This window comes from Astatotilapia calliptera, chromosome 9, assembly GCF_964374335.1.
Source record: "Astatotilapia calliptera chromosome 9, fAstCal68.1, whole genome shotgun sequence".
In the NCBI taxonomy this organism is placed as follows: Eukaryota; Metazoa; Chordata; class Actinopteri; order Cichliformes; family Cichlidae; genus Astatotilapia; species Astatotilapia calliptera.
This window is the reverse complement of record NC_137430.1, coordinates 32,426,365-32,451,572: the sequence shown is the minus strand read 5'-3', so window position 1 is coordinate 32,451,572 and position 25,208 is coordinate 32,426,365. Positions and strand designations below refer to the sequence as shown.

The 25,208-nt window shown below is 40.0% G+C and overlaps 1 protein-coding gene across 1 annotated transcript; it reads right to left on the bottom strand.

The window, feature by feature from the left end:
- Positions 1–1,202: 1,202 nt before the first annotated feature.
- On the bottom strand, positions 1,203–24,358 carry LOC113029632 (uncharacterized). Its single transcript, XM_026180604.2, has 4 exons — positions 24,043–24,358; positions 5,855–5,930; positions 4,394–5,660; positions 1,203–1,615 (listed from the first exon to the last, which is right to left on the bottom strand). The coding sequence occupies exons 2-3, from the start codon at positions 5,870–5,872 to the stop codon at positions 4,395–4,397; spliced, it is 1,284 nt and encodes a 427-aa protein (XP_026036389.2). The 5' UTR covers positions 5,873–5,930; positions 24,043–24,358; the 3' UTR covers positions 1,203–1,615; position 4,394.
- Between the last annotated feature and the right edge of the window lie 850 nt (positions 24,359–25,208).

Below are 25,208 nucleotides of genomic sequence, written 5' to 3'. Positions count from 1 at the left end.
AAGAACAACAAGAAAAGTAAAACAACACACCAAATTTGATGAACAAACGGCATGTCACTCACTGGGATATTCCAACACAAATAACTGGACAGACGTTATTCCCTTTGTGGTCAGAGTTCGGGGCCTAATAAAAGAGTAGCTTATTAGCATTTATACGTAAAACAATCTGGTCTCATTAACCAGGTTACCAAATACTTTTCGGTGAGCTCCGACACACTTGACTGCCATCAGAGAGGGAAGATCTCATAGGAAGAGACAGGTAATGCTTCCTGCGCACTAGACGCACGGTTGTCAGAACACAAAACTGCATTACAGCACCCCCTTCTGACAATAACAGGCTATAGCCTTAGATAAAAAAAAGAAGGGGGGGGGGGGGATTTTACGGACCTGTATTTCACATGGGTTACACTATTATCTAACAATTCTCAGCCTGTAATTTTGTACTTACTATATAAGTCTAGGATATTCTGTTCAGACTAATTTGGCGCAGGAAAATTGCACCCTGACTTAAACTGGCTATGATATCTAAGCATGTTTGGAAATCCCTCTGCAGCTCTACATGTCAGTCTCAATAATTCAGTTCAATCATAGAGCCAAATTCACTCTTTTACCCATTATTACATGGAGGGCCAACTCTTAATGAGAACCATTGCAATGTGTATATACATATACACACACACACACACACACACACACACACACACACACACACACACACACACACACACACACACACACACACACACACACACACACATACATATATATATATATATATATATATATAAAAATCACTAAATGAACTTTATTTAATCACTATATTCCTAACATGCACAGACAGTGAGTGACTTCTCTCTGCATGTCTTATTTTCACCTTTGACCTTCACTGCGATGTCTGGGAGCCCGTCCCCTTCTCTCTGCCTCTCACACATCCAGTAGCAGGCCATGTTTGTGCCTTCATGAGCTGTACCATCCAGTGTTTTGCTTTATTAAGTCTTTATTATCAATTTTTTTGTCAGTCTCGTATTTACATTTTTCTTTATATCCGGGAGATCTCTCAACCTTGCCAAATCCCATTACACACAATGTACATATGTTTGCACTTCACATCTCCTTTAGCCCATTTTTAGAGACTCAAGTTCATTTATCAACACTTAACTGTTGGAATATTTCCTAAAAATAAACTGAACGTTGAAACCAAATATTTCCTTGGATTTATTGAAATGAATATTTGCAAAGCAATCAAAACAGCACAATCTTCACACCAGCATTGACAAAAATATCACCTCTTTTATACTCCTTGTATAAATTGTATCCTACCTACACCCGTTTTCACACCTTCTCTTGTGTGATTAGGTAGAGGATCATTAGGAGGTCCCTCTAAGGGGGACGCTCCCACAGAGCTTAAATCTGGAACTCTCCACCATTTGACCTTAGACCTGAAGAAGATTCTCGGTTGAGAGGTGAAATAATCTTCAAGCAATTTAAAGAAGTCCAGATTTTTAGGGTCTGTTGCAGAGTGAAAGTTTTTCCACAAAAGGTCACAGTGAAACTCTTTCCCACCACCACAGTGATGACAGGGTTGAGAACTGGATCCTTCTGTGTTGCTCTGCTTCTAAACAAAGACACAAAGACAGTGTAAGTCAGGTGTAACCCAGAGTAATTTCCTGCCATTGAACGCATCACAAATGCATGACTCCAACCACATGACTTTGCTCAGCCAATCGGATGGCATGTAGGTCATAGTAAGCCTGTCCCGGCTTCCTTCCGTCAGATGCGTGGAGGCAAGCCAGGTGACAGAGCTGTTGCAGGTGTGTATTGGCAAACATTTGCTTTTCCCGTTTTAATGCATTTTTTTAACACCAACTAACTTATGCAACTTAGATGCTGATTACTGTGAGCCAGAGCCATAATGTTGTTGTGCACTGAACAGAACGGAATTGGTGAGTTTGAACTTTTAATTGACTGTTTGTATTGCTACCAGCTGACGCTAATCGGCTGCTGCCGGTCCAAACAATTTGATTTTGATTTGACTGATAGTTGTTGAATAACAAATGTTGTGGAGCTACATAGTATGTATGTATGTAGCAGTTGAAATGTTTTCAGTTAAATCCTTAATGGTTAGGAATATTATATTTAACCAATATATTGTTTGTTTATTTATTTATAAATTGTGTACACAGGAACAAGAATAACTTAATGTATTTAGCTTAATTGGCTGACATTTTTGTATTATTCTTGTGATTTCTTATTGGCCTTGTTTATTTAATGCAGGCCAGGTGAACCTTTTTGGGGTATGAAAAAGGATGGCGAGCCAATGAACGGCTAGGAGCAGGACACATTCTGCAAATGACGCTTCCACCGGTTGGGTAGGAAGCTATCAAAGACAACGCTCTGTCCCCATTTTCCAAATACACTGATTTCCGCAATCATACACACCATTCCCTTCATTTATGGACAATAGCGCTTGGACATCTCTCATGGACATTCAGATTAAACTCATGGACTTCAGTGTGGATCAGTGGATTTGATATTAACATGTGGTATTTATGGGGGAACTGTTTTTTGAGAACCTGTGTTGCTTGGTATAAGCCAGACAAATCTGTTTAGTTGTCTTTGTGCACCCTCACTGGGTTTTTGATTAATTGGATAGCTGCAGCAGGAGTGATTATTTAAGTTTTTCTTTTCTTGTTATTCTTTTTTTGGGGTTTGGTTAAATACATGGTACCTGCAAAACCATTTTTTGTGTTGTGTGTATTTATTAATTACTGCCCATCAGCTCCAGTGGCGTCCCTAAATCTTCTGATTAATAATAACCATAAAATCACACTCAATCCCTAGCCTGTATTACTTCATTAGCGCTACATCAGTGTTACACAGGGAATTCCTTCAACATTTTAATTCTGAAAGTGGCCTGAAATAAAAAGTAAGCTGATTCTGAGGGGGTCAGGTGGGATACACTGATTGGTTTTAGTTAGATGACCCTCCCGTTGTTCATTTAGTAAATACAAGTAAAATGGATTGATTCTTATAAAGCACCTTTTTACTCTGCCTGAGCACTCAAGGTGCTTTTTACAACACGGTAAAGCACTTTGAGTGCTAGAGTAAAGTGACCTGGTACTGAGACTCAATAAATGTCTTTGTTGTAGAGCAACCTTTCTACCAGTGGTAGGCAACCTTTCTGATGATGAGTGCCATCTAAAATTTCCTCAAAAGTCAATTTACCATATCAACAATTGCATTAACAATAAATTTAATAATGCTGCATATCAACAGTTACATAACTGCTAAGTGCTACATAACTTTGCACTTTTGCTGTAACGAGACAAATTTCCCACCTGTGGGACTAATAAAGGTCATCTTATCTTACACACTATATAGAACAACTTCATAGAAATAGATTTGCTATATTTCAAAAAAAATTTTTTTTATCCATAACAAGAACACCATAACAGCAAAGGAACTATACAAACAGAAAATGCAGATGCTATTAATGGTCGCCTCACAACAATGGTAAATGGCCTGTATAGCGCTTTACTTAATCCCTACGGACCTTGACACTGCATTCAGTCATCCACCCATTCACACACTGGTGATGGCAGCTACATTGTAGCCACAGCTGCCTTGGGCGCGCTGACAGAGGCGAGGCTGCCGGACACTAGCGCCACCGGGCCCTCTGGCCAACACCAGTAGGCAACGGGTGAAGTGTTTTGCCCAAGGACACAATGACCGAGACTGTCGGAGCCGGGGCTCGAACCGGCAACCTTCCGATTACAAGAAGAACTGCCAACTCTTGAGCCACATTCGCCCCAAAAACAATGATAAGAAAAAATAAACTGGGCTAATATGACTTATCTTTATACAAGGATTTGCAGATTAATGTGATCCCTGCCGCTGCTTTGTATTTGAAAGTTGTGTTATCTGGGGATCATATTTTGTAACTCGTTGAGGTGTCCCGTTATATCAGCGAGAAAGAAACATTGTCAACCCATCTTGATGCATGCTCAATCATCCAGGTAAGTAAACCTCCAAAAATTGATTCTGTTCATCTGGACATATAATTTTGTGGGAGAAACGTTTCGTCACTCATCCAAGTGACTCCTTCAGTCTCAGCTGACTGCAACTTTCCCCCAATCTTATAAACAGTACATTTGCATAATGGTCAGTGGTTGTTGATCAATGGTCATGAGAATCTGCATAATTAAGCTTAAGGAACTGAACTCCCAGCACATTGTTCCTTCAGTGGGCTGGTTTCAGTCATTATCTAAATGCACTGTTTCCAAAATTCCAAAATTGAGTCCAGTAGAATTACTAACATGCGAACACAATTTAATGAGCACAGTTGAACGAAACAGTCAGTCTTAAACAAGAAGATAATAATATACATACATACCTCACAGTAACTGCACTTGCAGTTTCTTTCTGGTGTGGCTCTGTTGGTGGATTTTAAGGTAACGTGGCGCTTTAAAAGTCTTCTCACACAGGTCACATTTATAAGGTCTCCCCACAGTGTGGGTAAACATGTGGCGTTCTAAGTCTTTATATCTCACAAACAGTTTCCCACACTGATCACAGCAGTAAACGTCATTTCCAGTATGAATGCGGAGGTGAAGATTTAGGCTGCCTAGCAAGTGGAAGGTTTTTCCACATATGTGGCAGCTGTACGCCTTAAATCCAGAGTGGATAACTTGATGACGCTGTAAGAGGCCACTGTGAGTAAAAGCTTTACCACACTGACCACAGCTGTATGCTTTAACTCCACTGTGGCTGAGTTGGTGTCTTTTTAAGCTTCCAGCCTCGGTAAAAGATTTTCCACACAAGTCACAGGTGTAAGGTTTAATTCCACTGTGGATGAGTTGGTGTGTTTGTAAGTTTCTAGGCTGGGTAAAAGACTTTCCACATAAGTCACAGGTGTAAGGTTTAATTCCACTGTGGATGAGTTGGTGTCTTTTTAAGCTTTCAGCGTGGGTATAAGATTTTCCACACAAGTCACAGGTGTACGGTTTAACTCCACTGTGGATGAGTTGGTGTCTTTTTAAGCTTTCAGCGTGGATATAAGATTTTCCACACAAGTCACAGGTGTACGGTTTAACTCCACTGTGGACGAGCTGGTGTGTTTGTAAGCTTCCAGCGTGGGCAAAAGATTTTCCACACAAGTCACAGCTGTACGGTTTAATTCCACTGTGGATGAGTTGGTGTCTTTTTAAGTTAACAGCCAAAGTAAAACTTTTTCCACACAAGTCACAGGTGTATGCTTTAACTCCATTGTGGATGAGTCGGTGTGTTTTTAAGCTTTCAGCGTGGGTAAATGATTTTCCACACAAGTCACAGGTGTACGCTTTAATTCCACTGTGGATGAGATGGTGTCTTTTTAAGTTAGAAGCAAAAGTAAAAGATTTTCCACATAAGTCACAGGTGTACGCTTTAACTCCACTGTGGATGAGTTGGTGTGTTTTTAAGCTTCCAGCCCGGTTGAAAGATTTTCCACACAAGTCACAGCTGTACGCTTTAACTCCACTGTGGATGACTTTGTGTCTTTTTAAGCTCCCAGCCAGGGTAAAATCCTTCCCACACTCCTCACAGCTGTATGTTTTCTCTCCCTTTCTTCTGTGAGGTTTGTCGGCCTCCTGAGAGCGCTGACTTCTCGCTCCATGTTGGTCCTGCAGTGACAGAGATACAAACAGAGGCAGTGAGTGAAATGCAGTCGTGGAACAAACTGAAACTCCATTAGTGGAATCAAAGATGTCAACAAACACGTCGTAGGTGTGTTACCACCACCTTCTGCTGATATTATCACATTACAATGATATGCTACAATGAGAGTTGTAACGTCCACAGTGATATTCTTGCTCACCTTTTGGGTTGAAGTCATTGTTTCCTCTGTAGTGGCTGAGCTGAGTCTAAATGGCTCGTCTCCTCCTGATGATCAGCTGGAACAAAAATATATTTATATGTATTTCATCCTTGACCAAAAGAAGCTGAGATGGAAAGCTCAAATCCACTCAAACTAAATGTCTTCAGTCAGTGTGTCAGCCTCCAGTTAACAACAGTGGTGAGAAACTGCAGTAATGAACCTCCACTGAGTAACTGCAGTTTGGTGCTTCATTTGAACCTCATAGATTTTATTAAACAAAATGGATAAAAAACACACAGTACAAAACAGAAGGTGAGCTGATAGTAAGAGTATCATCATCTCAAACTACATCAAGATTCTTAGAGCATGTCATGGTTCACTTGATCCCTGCAAACAGGCACAAACTGAAACTCTCTAAAGCTTTTGTGAAGACACTGAAGCAGTGGACTGATGAGGCTGTGGAGAATCTGCAGGTGTGTCTGGACTGCACTGACTGGCAGGTTTTCAGAATTGTTATCAACAGTTTGGATTATTATAGAGATGCTGTGACATCCTGTGACATCAGCTTCTGTGAGGAAGCTGCACAGCATCACACACCAGGGTGAGTTAGAATAATGGCCAGCCTTGGTTCTCTAATATATTCATTGGGCTATAAAGCTGAAGACATCATCACGTCAATGAACCTGACCGAAAAGGAGGTGAGTGAGTACCACACTCTCAAAAACAAACTTAAGGCACACTTTGTAGTCAGAAGAAACATTATCTTTTAAACGTGAAAAGTTCAACCGAAGGCAGCAAGAAGTGGGAGAGACGGCAGATCGGTTTATTACATCCCTATATGCCTTGGCGTAGCATTGTGACTACGGGGCGCTGTACAGTGAAATGATAATTGACAGACTCGCTGTCGGAATGAGAGACAAGAGGCTCTCGGAGGAACTGCAAGTGGATGCAGAGCTCATGTTAGAAAAAGCAGTGATAGGGATTCCCCAAAGTGAGCTTGTTAAGAAGCACCAGCATCTTCTTAAAAACAACTTCAAGCAGGAGAATCCTTGCAACGTGGACATCATTAGCAAAGATAAAACATTTCAAACCAGAACAGACTGTGCCACAAAACACAGAGAGGAACATGAAACATGACACAAGGCAATGCAATCGATGTGGAAAGACAACACCTCACAGCAAAAAGCTGTGCCCAGCCAAAGAGGTAGTCTGCAATCAGTGTAAAAAGAAAGGTCACTATGCAAGAGTGTGCAGGTCGGGGGCACTGGGAGAAATATGGGCAGCAGGTGGTGACATTGAAGAGAGGGAAGTAGCACAGTAGCATCTGGTAGAACTGAGGATGCATGGATGACTAAAAAAAAAGTTAACAATATAGACCTGTTGGCTCAAAATTGACAAAAGAGCGGATGTAACAGTCTTGCCTGAAAGAAAAAAGCAGTTACAAAAGAAAGCAGTTAGCAGTTACAGAGAAATTTACAGCTAACCTGAGTACTCCGGGCAACACTACAATACTGTGTATGTAGTAGCAGACCTGACACAAGGGTTACTTAGCTGCCCAACAAGTGTAGAGCTTGGGTTAGTGGACAGAGTAGAAGCAGCGTCACTCCCTTCAGCAGAGGCGGTAAAGCAGCACTTTTTGAAGCTACTTAGCTGTTTAGGACAAATGGAGGGGGAATACAAAATTGAGCTTAAAGCAGATGCTAAGCCATTTATCTGTTGACCCCAAGAAGGGTCCCACTTCCCTACTGCCTAAAATCAAAAAGGAGCTAGCTTGTATAGAAGAGTTAGGGGTAATCTCCAGAGTGTAGCAGTCTACTGGACTGCTGTGCAGGAATCTTTCCAGTACCCAAACCAAACAGAGAAGAAGTGTGTATTGACTTGACCAAACGTAACAATTCTGTGAAAAGAGAAAGACACATGTTGCAATCAGTATAGCACACCCTAGGACAGCTAGAAGGCGCAAAGTTCTTCTCAAAACTCGATGCTAACTCAGAATTGTGGAAAATACCTTTTTCCAAGCAGTCAGCTCTTTTCACAACCTTCATCACGCCATTTGGAAGGTATTGTTTCAATAGACTCTGTTTCAGCATATCTTCAGCTCCTGAGCATTTTCAAAAATGAATGTCTCAAGTCTTGGAGGGGCTGGACGAAGTTGTCTGCCAAATAGATGACATTTTGGACACACAGGCCCAGCACGACAAGAGACTAGTCGCAGTCCTTGTGTGGTTCACAAAAGCAGGTGTGACATTGAAAAGTGAGAAATGCGACTTTGCAAAAACCTTGATCAAGTTGCTTGGACAGATCATTGACAGTACAAGCGTCAAAGCAGACCCAGAAAAAGTGAACATGGTCAGCAACATGGAGGCCGATGTAAGTGGAGCGAGACAATTTCTGAGAATGGTTAATCATCAAGGCAATGTTTCCCCACCAAGCAGAAAAAAAACACAGCTATTGAGAGAACTACGCCGTAGCAAAAAAGTACTGTTGGAGTGAGGCTCAACAAACAGTGTTTGACAGCATTAAGTCAGTACTGAGTACCTGGCAGTCTACAGTCCCAAAGCACAAACAACAGTATCAGCCTTAAGCATCCTCCTATGGACTGGGAGCAGTGCTACTTCAGAAACAAGAGGAAGACTCAACCAAGGTAGTGACCTTCACTTCAAAAGCATCAACCCCCACACAACAAAGATATACTCAAATAGAGAAGGAGGCATTAGCCGTTAGGGCTGCCAGGATTTGTCAACTAGTCACGATTACTTCGACTATTAAATTTGCTGACAACTAATTTAATAGTTGACGCATCCTTTGAAGCTTTGTAAGATCCTGAAAGACACAGGAATACGTAGGATTCAAGAGTGTACTAACGGACTGAAACAGAAGATGGCAACACTGCATCTACAAGAATCCCAGTTGCCGTTAAACGCCAAAGAAGAAGAAGCAGTTTCCAGTATCGTAGGTGATAACGTTACAGTGACGCAACAAAGGCTGTCCAAACTAGAAGACTTCTCCAAATGCAGTCGACAAATGCGTGCTGGATGGGTCAGGTGTATTCTTCGTGACCAGCCTATCCCAGAATTCATAGCGTGGCTCAGCCAATTCCAGTTTTCAACTATGGTGGCAGCTACTTAGTTTTAATTGTGTGAATGCCACACGGCATTCACACAATTAAAACAGCAGAAGTGTGAACGATTGTGTTCCTGTTTCTCTTTATTCTTTCTTGTGTGAATGCAGCAGCTTTCAGGAAAAAAATCAGCTTCTACGCAGTGTTTTTTCAGCGGTTTCTCCTTCTTCTGCTGTTTTCAGATTCCACTACACGGCATTCACACTGGATTTTCGCAGGAAATGCAACTTTTCTAGTTGTGTGGATGCTTTAAGCATCCACACTATTGAGTTCCTCTTGGGACTTCCGTACACTTTTTGGCACTTAACTACTTCCACAATTTTCAGCCGATTTTCACCGTTCAAATTTTAAAATATTCTGCTATTTCTGCTAATTCCTGCTATGTCTTTTGGTATTTTTCACTATTATACTTTTTAAAATATTAAGCTTAATTTGTCCCATTGAAATGAATGGGAAACTTCTGCAATTCTGCTAAAATTTGCTTGTTTCTGAAACTTAACTACTTCCTCATATTTTCACGTAGAACAACCATTCAAACTTTAAAATGTTCTCAAATTATTGGGCTATTCAGGTATGATTCAGCTTTTTCAAATCTTTTACCGTTTTACCTTTATGCCTCTTAAAGTTTTCAGTTCCAAAATTGTGATTTTTCACAAAATACATGCGTTGTTATGGTTGCTATGCACTTGGCTTCCAGTGTGCCACTGAAGGTTTTGCAGTCTTCTCTTCATGTCCGAACAACTTCTTGCTACTTGCTCAATCTTCACTCAACTTCCACAAATTATACATCAAAACATAGGTATTTTTGCTGGGTTTCCGAAAATGTCACTATCATTGTTGTGGTATTCATAGAACTTTCGCAAATCTCCTCAGACCAACACAATGTCGGAAAACTCTCCATATAAAGTCAATGGAGAGTTTGTTCAAAATCACCGCTGCATTTCTGTAATGAGAGGCATATTCGAATCGTCATATCTCCTTAACGAAGCAAAGTTAAGACATGAGGCTTGTCCCGGTATATCTTCAGACACTCGTGACGCTCACAATTCAAGAATTTCTTTCTCACGTATTACCGTTCTGAAATGAGTTGGACTTGTTTGAGGGTAGGAAATTCGTCCGTCGCTCAGATTTCTTCAAATTTCAAACCCTTGAAATGAACCACTTTTTCTCTCGTCATAACTTTTTGTTGGATTTCCACAGAGACCTGAAAATTTCCATGACTGTTCACCAAAGCCTGCTGTCTCTTACGGTGAAAGAATGATATCGATACTCCAAATAGATTTCGAGTTACAAAGCGTTGTTTGAGGGCAAGTCAAGCCAGTTTTTGCTTCGCTCTACTCAGTTATGGTGCATTAGAAGTCAAATATCTTTAATAATTCACATTTTAATGATAAATTGTCAACACTGGAAGATTCCCCCATCTCTTCTGAACAAAACGGTGTAAGAATGACCGCTCTAGCCCCTACGGTTAGGAAATTATGGTCATTTGTTTGAGGGGAGTCGTCACTATGAGAAATAGGCTGCAATAATCCTGTGCCTCTCTGTGCTGCGTGTGTAAATAGATGCACCTGTTTTGGCGGGAAAAAGTACACAGGCTCTCTGATTGGTGGATTCAAATTCAGCAGCTCCCAGGCTGACCTAGAAACTTACTTCTCTCTCCCTGTGCATTTTTTTGCTGATTTTTTCATTTAACAAGTATATTTGAGGGACCCTCAGCATGTTCAGCATTTTTTCAGCTGTCCATTTTGCTTTTCCAATTTTTCTGTTTAACTTATTACTATTGTGCTAAATCATACTATTTCTGCTATTTTATAAGATTTGTGCAAAATATAGTATTTCTGCCAAATATAGTATTTCTGATTATTTATAGTTTTTCTACTAAATCATAGTACAGTATTTCTGCTTTTTATAGGATTTGTGCTAAAACATAGTATTTCTACTAAATGTAGTATTTATGCTTAATCATACTATTTCTGCTTTTCATAGAATTTGTGCCTAATATAGTATTTCTGCTAAATTACAGTATTTATGCTTTTTATACTATTTGTGCTAAAACATAGTATTTCTACTAAATGTAGTATTTATGCTTAATCATACTATTTCTGCTTTTTATAGGATTTGTGCCTAATATAGTATTTCTGCTTTTTATAGGATTTTTGCTCAAATATAGTATTTCTACTAAATGTAGTGTTTATGCTTAATCATACTATTTCTGCTTTTTATAGGATTTGTGCTAAAACATAGTATTTCTACTAAATGTAGTGTTTATGCTTAATCATACTATTTCTGCTTTTTATAGGATTTATGCTTAATATAGTATTTCTGCTAAATTATAGTATTTCTGCTTTTTATAGTATTTGTGCTAAAACATAGTATTTCTACTAAATGTAGTATTTATGCTTAATCATACTATTTCTGCTTTTCATAGAATTTGTGCCTAATATAGTATTTCTGCTAAATTACAGTATTTATGCTTTTTATACTATTTGTGCTAAAACATAGTATTTCTACTAAATGTAGTATTTATGCTTAATCATACTATTTCTGCTTTTTATAGGATTTGTGCCTAATATAGTATTTCTGCTTTTTATAGGATTTTTGCTCAAATATAGTATTTCTACTAAATGTAGTGTTTATGCTTAATCATACTATTTCTGCTTTTCATAGAATTTGTGCCTAATATAGTATTTCTGCTAAATTACAGTATTTATGCTTTTTATACTATTTGTGCTAAAACATAGTATTTCTACTAAATGTAGTATTTATGCTTAATCATACTATTTCTGCTTTTTATAGGATTTGTGCCTAATATAGTATTTCTGCTTTTTATAGGATTTTTGCTCAAATATAGTATTTCTACTAAATGTAGTGTTTATGCTTAATCATACTATTTCTGCTTTTTATAGGATTTGTGCTAAAACATAGTATTTCTACTAAATGTAGTGTTTATGCTTAATCATACTATTTCTGCTTTTTATAGTATTTCTGCTTAATATAGTATTTCTGCTAAATTATAGTATTTCTGCTTTTTATAGTATTTGTGCTAAAACATAGTATTTCTACTAAATGTAGTATTTATGCTTAATCATAGTATTTCTATATATTTCTGCCAGGTCCCCAGGCAGCCAATCCTCTGTGAGGACTGAGACATTCAAATTTTCAAATCAGGGCCTGCACGGCTTCCCAGTCAATCATATATGTGTCCTGAGGCATTCAAATTTGCATATTGGGGCCTTCATGGCTTCTAAGCCAGCCAATCATATCTGAGGGCTGAGGAATTCAAATCCACAAATCAGGGCCTGCACGGCTTCCCAGCCAGCCAATCATATATGTGGTCTGAGGCATTCAAATTTGCATATTGGGGAATTCGTGGCTTCTAAGTCAACAAGTCATCCATGTCATATATCTCTAAAAATTCATATTTTAATGATAAATTGTCAACACTTGAAGATTCCCCCATCTCTTCTGAACAAAACGGTGTAAGAATGACCGCTCTAGCCCCTACGGTTAGGAAATTATGGTCATTTGTTTGAGGGGAGTCGTCATTATGAGAAATAGACTGCAATCCGGTTGTTCAGTGATGATGCGACGAATCCTACTTCCGGGTCTAAAGTAGTCTGCGTTTAATATGGCATTTGTGTTGTTAACATGTTTAATGTTATGTATTTTCTTCTATTTGATCTCAAAAAGCTCCTAAAACAGTCAGCGATCACTGTTGACCTCCCTCGGCTTTTATTACCGCTAATCATTTATTTAAGCTCAGTTTTTAAAACCTTAGGATGTAACTACAGCCCAGCCCATGCAGCAGTATATGAATGACTAACCTCGTATTGTGGATGGATTATCTCAGTTGTTCTCCTGGCTGAAGTTTGGTCCGTTTACAGCATCCTGCCATGCGATTACATTTGTTCCTGACCACCGAGAACACTCACGCTAACTTTTATCAAGTGGAAAAAAAGTTAGCTTGTTTATATTATGCTAACATAGCTGTGTCGCTAGCGGTCACGTAGCACATCATTATATACCAGCTAGCCAAACTTCAGTAACCCTACAAACGTCACTGCTGTTTAGCTTTCTGTCTTCATTTATGTTGGAAGTGATAACAGAGCTGTACGTTTTAATTTGTTTCCAAAACCCCGCAGTCAGGACATGCTATATTGTATTTAGATAGAAGCTAGCGAGCTAACTCCCTGCTAACTTCTAACTCCGTTAAATGTCATAAATTCTGTTTTCATGGATGCCTGGATGTTAAACTCAATTGTTACACCTGGTAGAGCAGAACGCTGATCATTTTATTAAAGATGAAAGACTTTAGACAGTTTTTCAACTCACAGTAATGCCATAGTGATCGTTTGATATATGGACCTGCAGCGGAGTTTAGACCCAGACACGGCTAGTGACGTCAGACTGAACAACCGGATAATCCTGTGTCTCTCTGTGCTGCGTGTGTAAATAGATGCACCTGTTTTGGCGGGAAAAAGTGCACAGGCTCTCTGATTGGTGGATTCAAATTCAGCAGCTCCCAGGCTGACTGAGCTAGAAACTTACTTCTCTCTCCCTGTGTGAGTGTGTGTGTGTGTGTGTGTGTGTGTGTGTGTGTGTGTGTGTGTGTGTGTGTGTGTGTGTGTGTGTGTGTGTGTGTGTGACAGAGAGAGAGAGAGAGAGAGAGAGAGAGAGAGAGAGAGAGAGAGAGAAGGCCTTTTAATGGGATGATCTCATTCTAAGATTCAAATTCAATATATTTAGACTGGTTGACTGAATTGGATCTTGTGTGTGTGTCTCTCTGTGCATGTGTGTTTCCTTATGTGTACATATTTCTGATTGTGTGGCTGTTATATATTTTTTTGCTGATTTTTTTCATTTAACAAGTATATTTGAGGGACCCTCAGCATGTTCAGCATTTCTTCAGCTGTCCATTTTGCTTTTCCAATTTTTCTGTTTAACTTATTACTATTGTGCTAAATCATACTATTTCTGCTATTTTATAAGATTTGTGCTTAATATACTATTTCTGCTTTTAATAGGATTTGTGCTTAATATAGTATTTCTGCTTTTTATAGGATTTGTGCTTAATATACTATTTCTGCTTTTTATAGGATTTGTGCTTAATATAGTATTTCTGCTAAATGTAGTATTTATGCTTAATCATACTATTTCTATATATTTCTGCCAGGCAGCTAATCCTCTGTGCGGACTCAGACACATATCACATATCAGGGCCTGCACGGCTTCCCACCCAGCCAATCATGTCTGAGGTCTTCCGTTTCCTCTCTCGTCATATCTCAGCGACGGTTGTACAAAGAGCAATGAAAATCGCAGTCAAAGTACACCAAAGTCCGCTGATTCACCCAGTACAAGAATTATGCCTCTAGCCCACCTAGTTTTTGAGTTACACAACATTTTGTAACTCCAAAAAACTGCGTTTTTCGCCTCTCACCGGGATCTAATTCTGACTGCTCATCTCCCAGTGGCGCAGTTGGTAATGACAGGGGTCTGCAAGCCAAAGATCGTGGGTTCGATTCCACCTTGGTCAACATGTTTTTTTCCCTACAAATTAATACACTGTCACAGACCAGTAATTCATATTCATCATTTATTACAATTCTGCAAACTTTTATGATTTTACCAGCTTTTCTAATATGGACCTCACATTCTTAACACTCCATGGCACAAATACTCTTCCCTTTAGGCTCTGTGTATGTGTGTGTGTGTATCAATATTTCTCCCATTTTAAAGTATTACTCCTCCATAATTGTATTTCTGTTAAATCAAAGTACTTTTACTACATCTTAGTACTTCTGCTCAATCATAGTATTTCTGCTAAATCATTGTTATTATGCTATATTGTAGTATTTCTGCTCAATCATACTATTTCTACTATATTATATTTTTCTTTCTAAATATAGCATTTCTGCTATATAATTGTATTTCTGCTATGTTATAATATTTGTGCTAAACCAGAGTATTTGTGCTGTATCATAGTATTTCTGCCAAATTATAATATTTGTGCTAAAACATAGTCTTAATTTAAAATTACAATATTCATAGTTCATCACAGTGTCTCTGGTAAATCACAGTATTTCTGCTATGTTGTACTATTTTTCTAAATCATAGTGTTTCTGTAATGCTTAAGTATTTTTGTCTAAATATATTCTTTCTGTTATCTTATACTATTTCTCCTAAATTCTTGTATTTTTGAGAAGTTATGTTTCTGGTAAGTTACAATATTTCTGCTAAGTTCTGCTATGCTATTGTATTTCTGCCAAGTATTATGTTTCCTCTAAGATATTGCAGTTCTGCTAAGTTATTCCATTTTAGCAAAGTTCCTTTGCTTCTGCAAAGTTTTTACAATTTCTGCAACTTTTCAACTTTTTCAGCTACTTTTTGCATACAGCTTCAGCTTTAAAGCATCCACACTGCATTTTCGCAGGAAATGCAAATTTTTCTAGTTCTACCTTATTCTAGTTGCTCAGACATTTGCTGGTTAACTACTCCCTCAGTTTTCATCTGATTTTCACCATTCACACTTTAAACTGTTCTGCTCCTTCTGCTAATGCCTGCTATATCTTCTGGTGCACATAACTTTTATACTTTGAGATATTAAGCTTTTTGTGCAATTTTTTGGCCCATTTTGCTGAATGGGACCACATTATCAGTGAGATCACCAGTTTTTCTTGCACAAGTATTTGGCCCCTTGAACTTTTACACATTTTGTCCCATTACAGCCACAAACATGAATCAATTTTATTGGAATTCCACGTGAAAGGCCAATACAAAGTGGTGTACATGTGAGAAGTGGAACAAAAATCATACATGATTCCAAACATTTTTTTTATTTTATTTTTTTACAAATAAATAACTGCAAAGTGGGGTGTGCGTAATTATTCAGCCCCCTGAGTCAATACTTTGTAGAACCACCTTTTTCTGCAATTACAGCTGCCAGTCTTTTAGGGTCTGTCTCTACCAGCTTTGCACATCTAGAAACAGAAATCCTTGCCCATTCTTCTTTGCAAAACAGCTCCAGCTCAGTCAGATTAGATGGGCAGTGTTTGTGAACAGCTGTTTTCAGATCTTGCCACAGATTGTCGATTGGATTTAGATCTGGACTTTCCATTCCATTGTTGCCCTGGCTTTATGTATAGGGTGGGTGCCCTGCTGGAAGGTGAACCTCCGCCCCAGTCTCAAGTCTTTTGCAGACTCCAAGAGGTTTTCTTTCAAGATTGCTCTGTATTTGGCTCCATCCATTTCCCCATCAACTCTGACCAGCTTCCCTGTCCTTGCTAAAGAGAAGCACCCCCAGAGCATGATGCTGCCTCATCATATTTGACAGTGGGGATGGTGTGTTGAGAGTGATGTGCAGTGTTAGTTTTCAGCCACACAGTGTTTTGCATTTTGGCCTAATCTTTTTGTATAACTGGAAAATGCCAAGTATGGACAGTTTTTGTGAGATACCAAATCTCCTTTTCAAAACACTGAAAATTACCTCCATTATATTTTCCCACCAATTCCGAAGTCCCGAACAGCTCCATAAGATATGTAAAATCGAAACATTTTGACCATCACATCTCCAACATTCGTCCGTAGAGGCCAGGTTCCATTTATACAATTGTTGCGGTGTTCGATGCCACCAATGGATTATTTTAAGTTGAATAAATCTACTGCCTGTTTCTTTATAACTAGTATTAACATTTTGAAAACATGAATCCCATTCAACTGAAGATATGGCCAATGCCATGTCCTGGGCCCAGTAGCCCTTAACTTTAAGGAGAGGGTCAGCCGACCGTTCTTGCGATAAATGATAAATCTTAGAGGTAATGGTCTTGAGAGCAGGACTTCCACAGGGCTGCCCACAGGACAGGTTCCCAACCACTTTGATAATGAACTATGTATTTGGACATATCTCCAGAATTGATTACGCTGCAACTTATATAATTCCACAATTTTATCAAAGCTTAAAAAACATTTAGTCCCACAATCAAATAAATCTGATACATTAAGGATGCCTGCCTTACACCACTGTAACCAGTCAACCGATGTCCCTCCAATTAAAATTATTTTATTTCCCCATAAGGATGCCGAAGGAGATTTAATAAAGTCCCAGCGACCCACCCTATGTAATTTACACCACAATGTCTTTGCATTTGCAATTATAGGATGGGTACGTTTATGACTGGTATCAAACAGCTCCCTCCAAGGAGAAATACCGCCATTAACTTCCGTCTCCATATGGGACCAGATGGGTTTAACTGGTGCAGTAGGTAACCATGCTCTAAGTTGTTTCACATTCTTCACCCAATAATACCATTGGAAATTAGGCAATGAAAAACCTCCTTGTTTTGTACTCGCTTGAAGTTTCTTAATACTTAAACGATGTGGTGAGCTACCCCAAAGAAACTGCCGAATCAAAAAATCTAGATCTTTGAAATACTTATCTGGAATGTGTAATGGAATATTGGATAAAATATAAAAGATCATGGGTGCAGTCATCATCTTAATACAACTCATTTTACCACATATTGTGAGACGCACTCTGGACCATCTAGCAAATTCCATTTTTATTCTTTCAAACATTGGCTCCATATTTGCTCAGACCATCTTAGTGTAATCTGAGGTCATTTGTATCCCCAAATACTAGGGCTGAACGATATATCGCATTTGCGATAATATCGCGACATGATCAAGTGCAATTTTCTAACCGCAAAGGCTGCGATTATACTCTGGACATGTCCAAATTCATGGGCTGCATCCTCCTGAGGCCGCATTTGTAGACAGATTACGTCACAGCGACGCGCCGAAGGCTGTCCAAATTACTACCATATCCCAGAATTCATAGCGCGGCCCAGCCAAACTCCAGTTTCCAACAATGGCGGCCGCTACTAAGTTTTAAAATTACTCATACTAATCTTTCTGGGTCACAAAATAAACTTTTAACATATTTTCAGGCGAGAAAGTAGTTGTGTAAACATCAAATATCTGCTCGGTTTATCAAGATATCCCATATTTGCAAAAGTGCTTCGACGTTTTCAGAGGCGTCTGCTACCCACCAGCTCGACAGCTAGCCGGGAGCTCGAGGGTTACTGATGCGGCCGAGAACGGCACAACTCCCGGCACATCATTTTCAGATCACCGCGGAGTTTCGCTGCTCGGGTTAAACGTAATATATAAGTCACTTAGACAACCTAAAAATGTTATTGTTGGGCTTTTTTCAGTGTTTTGTTTGTTCGTGAGTAAATCGGTTTGGCTGAGATTAAAGTTATTAGATTAGATAAAATAAAACTTTATTAATCCCCCGGGTGGGTTCCTCCTTGGTTTTCACACAGCTGACTAAACGTCAAACAGAAAACTTATTAAACAGAAGTATGAGACAGTCGAGAATTTACGCCAGTGTCTGGTTATATTTTAGATAGCAAGAAGCAGACGGCCGAGTTTATTAAACTCCACCGAGACAGCGGTGACGCTAATCAGAACTAGACCGTCCAATTTCACGCCTTTAAACTTTAAAGGCGTGTTTGTGTGTGTGTTTATACAATTGCTATTATGTTTGCACTTTATGTGTAATGTTACTGACTGCAGAGATCAGTAAGATGTGTGTATTTTTTATTTATTAGTTTTATTTATTTAATATTATTTTTTAATTGAATGACTGTCTAGTAGTTCACAGATGTCGAAAAACTGAGTGTGGTAAAGCCACTGATTTTGTTTATGTATATTTCTGCAATCTGCACATTGTACTGACTTTCATTTTAATGTTTACACCAGGGTTCCTTGTCAGCACTTTATGCTCAGATGTTTGTAAGCTAAAAATAAACTATTGTGTATGTTCAAATATACTGTTGTGATTGAAGAAGTTAAATAAAAATGTCAGTCATCAATTCATGCATCACCTCATGTTATCATAACAGAGGTCTGTCTTCCAGGAAAGAACAGTTTAAAATTAATGTAATATAGTATTGGCCATACTATAAGATGTATTGCTTGTCTTTGTTTAATAATACAGAAGACAAAGACCTTAAAAAATAATCGCATATCGCATCGCAATCGCAATATTGGGGCAAAAAAAATCGCAATTAGATTGTTTTCCATAATCGTTCAGCCCTACCAAATACCTCAAACCATTCACAGACCACCCAAACTCCCACTGTTTAAATAAAGTATGAGGGCAGTGTCCTGACATAGGCATTGCCTCTGATTTATCCCAGTTGACGCAATACCCTGAAAGCAGCGTAAAGCTTTCTATACATTCTGATAGGGCTGGAATTGACTTCCCAGACTGGGTCATAAGTAACAACATATCATCTGCATATCATAGAAGCTTATGTTGACTATTAACCATCGAAATTCCAAATACGTCCGCACCTACACGGGTATGTTTGAAAACGCAGCTGTTTCGTCCACACGTAAACGGCGTTTCGAATCACTGAAAACAGATTTTTTTTAAAACTCTTTTTTTTCTGTTTACGTGTGGACAAGGAATACAGAGGTCAAAGGTATGTGCCTTTTTTTCACGTCACGCTGTGCGCCACGTTATTGTTTACAGGAGATGAATTGCAGAATGGCAGGTAGTCAGATTAACAGTATTTTGTCTCTATCTTCAGCTTTTACATTGGGTTTTTTTGGTTTTTTTCCCCCCTTTTCATACCGCTCTCCCCCTGCAATGGCTCTGTGACCCCCTAGGGGCGGGCCCCACACTTTGGGAAGGTCTGTCTTAAACAAATAATCCTACTCAACACAATCAAAAGCTTTAGCAGCATCCAGCAATAGGGCCACTTTTGGATATACTGAATCATATATATAATTTTTTCGCCATTACTACTTTTAATCGACCCACGAAGACCCTTGACAAGATTTTTTGGTCAGAATTCAGCAAAGATATGGGGCTCAACCACTTGGGTCTAAAGGGTCTTTCCCAGTTTTAGGAATAAATGTTATAAGTCCAGAGTGCATTGACTGAGGTAATGAGCCTACTTTAAAAGCCTCATTAAAAACATCAAGCAACAGGGGACTTAACATATCCTCAAATGCTCTATAGAAATCCAATGGTAACCCATCTAATCCTGGAGCTTTATTAAGTGGCATACTGTTAATTGCACGGGTAATCTCCTCCACTGTAATTGGAGCATCTATAATCTGCTGGTCAGTAGCAGAAAGCTGTGGCAGGTTTAAATCAGTAAAGAATGCTTCAAATTTCTGTTCATCTAAACTACCTCGTGTAGAATAAAGATTATTGTAAAAATGTTACCGTTTGGTAAATCGGTTTGGCTGAGATTAAAGTTACAGTTTTCACACAGCTGAATAAACGTCAAACAGAAAACTGGTTAAACAGAAGGGTAAGATGGTAGAATTTACTCCAGTGTCCTGCTATTTTTTAGACAGCAAGAAGCAGGAGGCTGAGGTTATTGAACTCCACAGAGGCAATCTGCAAATTTCATTAAAAGTTTAATAAACTGTCATCTTGTCTTTATTTTTGGTTAGCACATACTTTAAACACTATAAGCTAATGATAATTATATAAGAGCAGATGCATGCTGGTGCAAATAGCAGTTCATTTTCCATCCAATGGATGCATGACGTGATTATCGCAAAAATAATCTAGTCGACTATCAAAAGAATCATTTTTGGCAGCCCTATGAGCCATAACCTGGGCGTGCAAGTGATTTTCTCATCAGCATCAAGTTTCATGTTGTGACAGATCACAAGCCTTTAGAGCTACTTTTAGTCTCCAAGAACTTAGATGAACTACCGCCACGAGTACAAAGACTGAGAATGAGATTACCGTATTTTCACGACCATAAGGCGCACTTAAAAGTCTTAGATTTTCTTTAAAAAGTACGGCGCGCCCTATAGCGCAGTGCGCCCTGTGTGTTGTAAGGAGGACGTAGTAGAGAACACCATGAGAACGCTAAAGGGTGAAGTGTGGGTGTTGATCGTATATACCGGAAAATCGCACATACCTGTATAAAAGAACAGGTATGTGCATTATGTGGAACATCGTTGTTTTAACAACCCTGAAAATGGCAAAGAGACACGCTTATTAAGCACAGTTTAAACTGAAGGCCATCAGCTATGCGGAGGAACATGGAAATCGAGCAGCGGCGAGAGAATTTAAGATTAACGAATCGATGGTTCGCAAATGGAGGAAGCTAGAAAACGAGCTCCGGCAGGTCAAGAAAACGCAGCTGAGTTTCCGCGGACATAAGGCGAGGTGGCCCGAGTTGGAGGAAAGACTCGAGCGGTGGATCATCGAGCAAAGAGCGAGCGGGAGAAGCGTTTCGACGGTCACCATTCGGCTAAAAGCAGTTTCACTAGCTGAAGAGATGAACATTGAACATTTCCAAGGAGGTCCGTCTTGGTGCTTTCGTTTTATGAAACGGTGCCATTTTTCCATCCGGACCAGGACTACGGTAGCGCAGCAACTTCCAGCGGATTATAAGGAAAAGCTGGCCATCTTCCGCTCCTACTGCAGCAAACACGTCGGCGACAAAAACATCCAGCCCAGCCACATCACTAACATGGACGAGGTGCCGCTCACTTTTGACATCCCAGTGAGTCACACTGTGGAGAAGAAGGGGACCAGCACGGTAGCGATACGCACAACGGGGCACGAAAAGTCTTCTTTCACTGTTGTGCTTGGCTGCCATGTTAATGGACAGAAACTGCCGCCTATGGTGATTTTTAAGCGAAAGACTTTGCCTAAAGAGAAGTTTCCAGCAGGAATCATCATTAAGGCAAATGAAAAGGGCTGGATGGATGAGGAAATGATGAAAGAGTGGCTGAGGGAGGTGTATGTAAGGAGACCAGGTGGTTTTTTCCACGCATCACCATCGCTGTTGATCTGTGACTCTATGCGTGCCCATCTCACAGCCGATGTGAAAAAACTTGTGAAACAAAGGAACTGTGAGCTTGCTGTCATTCTGGGAGGCCTGACAAAGGAACTCCAGCCTCTGGACATCGGTGTGAACCGCCCATTCAAAGTAAGGCTGCGAGCGGCCTGGGAGCGATGGATGACCGATGGAGACCACAGTTTCACTAAGAGTGGAAGGCAGCGCCGGGCGAGTTACGCCACAATTTGCCAATGGATTGTAGATGCTTGGGCTAACATGTCTGCTGGCACTGTTGTTCGAGCTTTCGCAAAAGCCGGCATCGTTTCCGAGGAGCCGCACGGCACGGAAAGTGACTCTGACAGTGAAGAAAGTGAACCTGGCATGTTTGATGGAGATTTAGCGCAGCTGTTCAATTCAGACACAGCGGATGAGGACTTCGATGGGTTTGATTGATGATAAAAATGTGAGTACCAAACTTTATTTTGCTCCTGCTTTATTTTTAAATACGCACACTTGTATGCTTGTGTGTTGTTGATGATGACGATTACCGGTAATAGAAATGTGAGTAAGGTACCGAACTCAGGTTTGCTCCCGCTTTATTTTTAAATACGCATACGGTACTTGTATGCGCCCTATGATCCAGTGCGCCTTATGTGTGTGTTAAATACAGTAATGGCACACATAACTGAGACTGCGCCTTTTAGTACAGTGCGTCTTATGGTCATGAAAATACGGTAATGAGGTTCTCTTTCACCATCTCACATGTCATACACACAGCAACTGCAGACGTGCTGCCAGAGTGCCAGAAAGAGCGGTTTCTAACACGACATTAAGAGATGAAATGGACTTGTATGCACATCAGGCCTTCCTGAAATAGAGGACAGACAACAACAAATAAGACAGCAGCAACACAGAGATGAAACAATAAAACATGTCCAACTCTACTGCAAAATCTTTTTGACTGGAGTAACAGCCAGTATTTGGTTGTAGTGGACTATTTCTCAAGATACACAAAAATACCTGAGCTGTCTTCTAACACATCAGCAGCAATGATTGAACACTTAAAGTCCGTATTGGCACGCCACAGCATACCAACATAATTAAAGTCAGATAATGGCCCACAATTCTCCTCAGAACTCTTCCCAACGTTTGCTCTAGAGTGGGGCTTTGCCTACACCGCTTCCAGCCTGAGATTCCCTCAGAGAAATGGTGAGACTGAAAGAGAAATGAGAACAGTAAAAAGCCTTCTACAGAAAGCAGACCCATCTCTCACCATCATGGCATATTGCACCACACCACTTGCCAATGGACATAGCCCTGCAGAGATTCTAATGGGGAGGAAACTTCGTACCACAGCCCCTATACTTCCATCCTGCCTCAAACCAGGCAGGATAAACATCACTATGCTGAGAGACATAAAAAAGAAAAAAAGAGAGAGAGGAGAGATAGAAACAGTGGAAATGGTTCAACAACAGAGAGCACAAGACCTCACTGGACTACAACCAGGAGATCAAGTTTGGATCTGGGACATGAAAGAAAACGGGACAATATAAAGCAGAGCGGAATTCTCCACGATATTATCTCATTGAGACAATCCCCCACCCACCCAAGTCTCATATACCACCAAGTAACCAAACTACGGAAAGAAGATATCCTAGAAGCCAAATCACAACAACAGTCGCCTTGAGGATTTGGTGCTATATAAAAAAAATATAAATATAACTGAATTGAATACTCAGAGGATGGGTGTTATGGTAGGGACTAATTAAATGGTTCATGCAGCACCGTCTGGTTTTTTTTGTTGTGGCCTGCCAATAAAGGGACTCACTATGTTAAGACAGAGCTGTCCTTGTCTCATTAATACTGCTGCTATTATAAACCCCAGATCTACAAAAACAACGTGTTCATCCACAGCACCTGGACAATAAAGTTATAGTGACCCTGATACTGCAGCAGATCGCTCTCATCCATTTCCTGTTATCACTTCAAATAGAAACGAGGCTGTAGAGGTTTGGTGCAGGCAGAAAAACAGCTGCAGGGACAATGAAAAGACTTTTCTGCTCCAACTTCTCCCAGCATGCTGAGCTAATGATTAGTTGGTGTTTTTCTCCAAACACTCTCTCACTCTTCTCTCAACGTGTTCACAATAAACTGTGAACAGACACCGAGGAGAGCAGCAGAAGACCTCATTCAGGAGCTAAACTCAACATGAACTGAACTCACAGTAAAGTTAGCTCGGTGCTTACCTTTAGATGAGCCCACAAACCGAGAGAAACTCCGCGATGAAGCTGCAACTCTTTCCAAACACAGGAAACAGATCAGGGAGCAGAGACCCACGTGGTTCACGCTGATCTCAGCTACGATCCAGGAGACAAGGGTGGGCAGATCGATGCAGATATCGATCAGGACGTTGGTAGTGGTTTATGATCGATACTTTAGTTTGTTTCTCTCCTCTAAGTTCACTACTTTACTCCCGTTTCATGACAAAGGAGCTCTCTCTGCTCGGCTCCTCTCGTGCACACACACTTTGCTCCGCCCTCTGCTCTTCTTCTTCTTCTTTGTGTTTAACGGCGGTTGGCAACCAACGTAAAGGAGCATTACCGCCTCCTACTGTTCCGGAGTATGGGTCAGACAGTGAGTTTACAATTTGTATCCAAAAATAAATAAATAAATTTTCCAATTCCCCGCTCCTTCAATCTATTCTGCAGAACTGACCTCTCCACATCATAACCCTTACACCGCAGTATTACATGCTCTACTGTCTCCATCTCCTCCTGGCATACTCCACAAAGCCCCGTCTCATGTTCTCCTATCATCTGTAGTGTTTTATTTAATGCACAATGTCCCAGTCACGTGCAGTCACGTGACTCAGCAGCACATTTTAACCACATGGGGTATGTTCCAAAAGTTCCTCCATTCTCCTTTTTTCCTAACTTCTTTTCATTGGCCTTGATGAAAACGTCATCGTAGGAAGAAGAATTGCTAAGGACTCAGGAAAAGCAAAGAGCGCTGCTGAGAATTGGAACAGCCTTACACCCGTCTCTCTGTAACAATGTTACGCCCGAAGGACTCTTATGGAGGACTGCAAGAGACACACACATGGAATTAAACAATTCTGTCCTTCAGGTCCTTGAGGTGGTCGAATCGATGTCTATGGTCTTTTGTGTGTATTTTCTGATGTGTAGAACTGAAGAAGCTTCTCGGATGAGAGGTGAAACGTCTTCAAGCAACTTAAAGAAGTCCAGACGCTTTTCTTTGCAAGCTCCTTTGACTACGATGACCTGGATGACTGAGAACCTTCACAGACATTTTCTGGTCTTCTTAGTATCCATTTTAGTGTGGTTTCAGCTAACCAAGAATAAGAATTACGTTGTCTGGAAAATGCAATATTTAGAATTAATAAGCGGAGCTG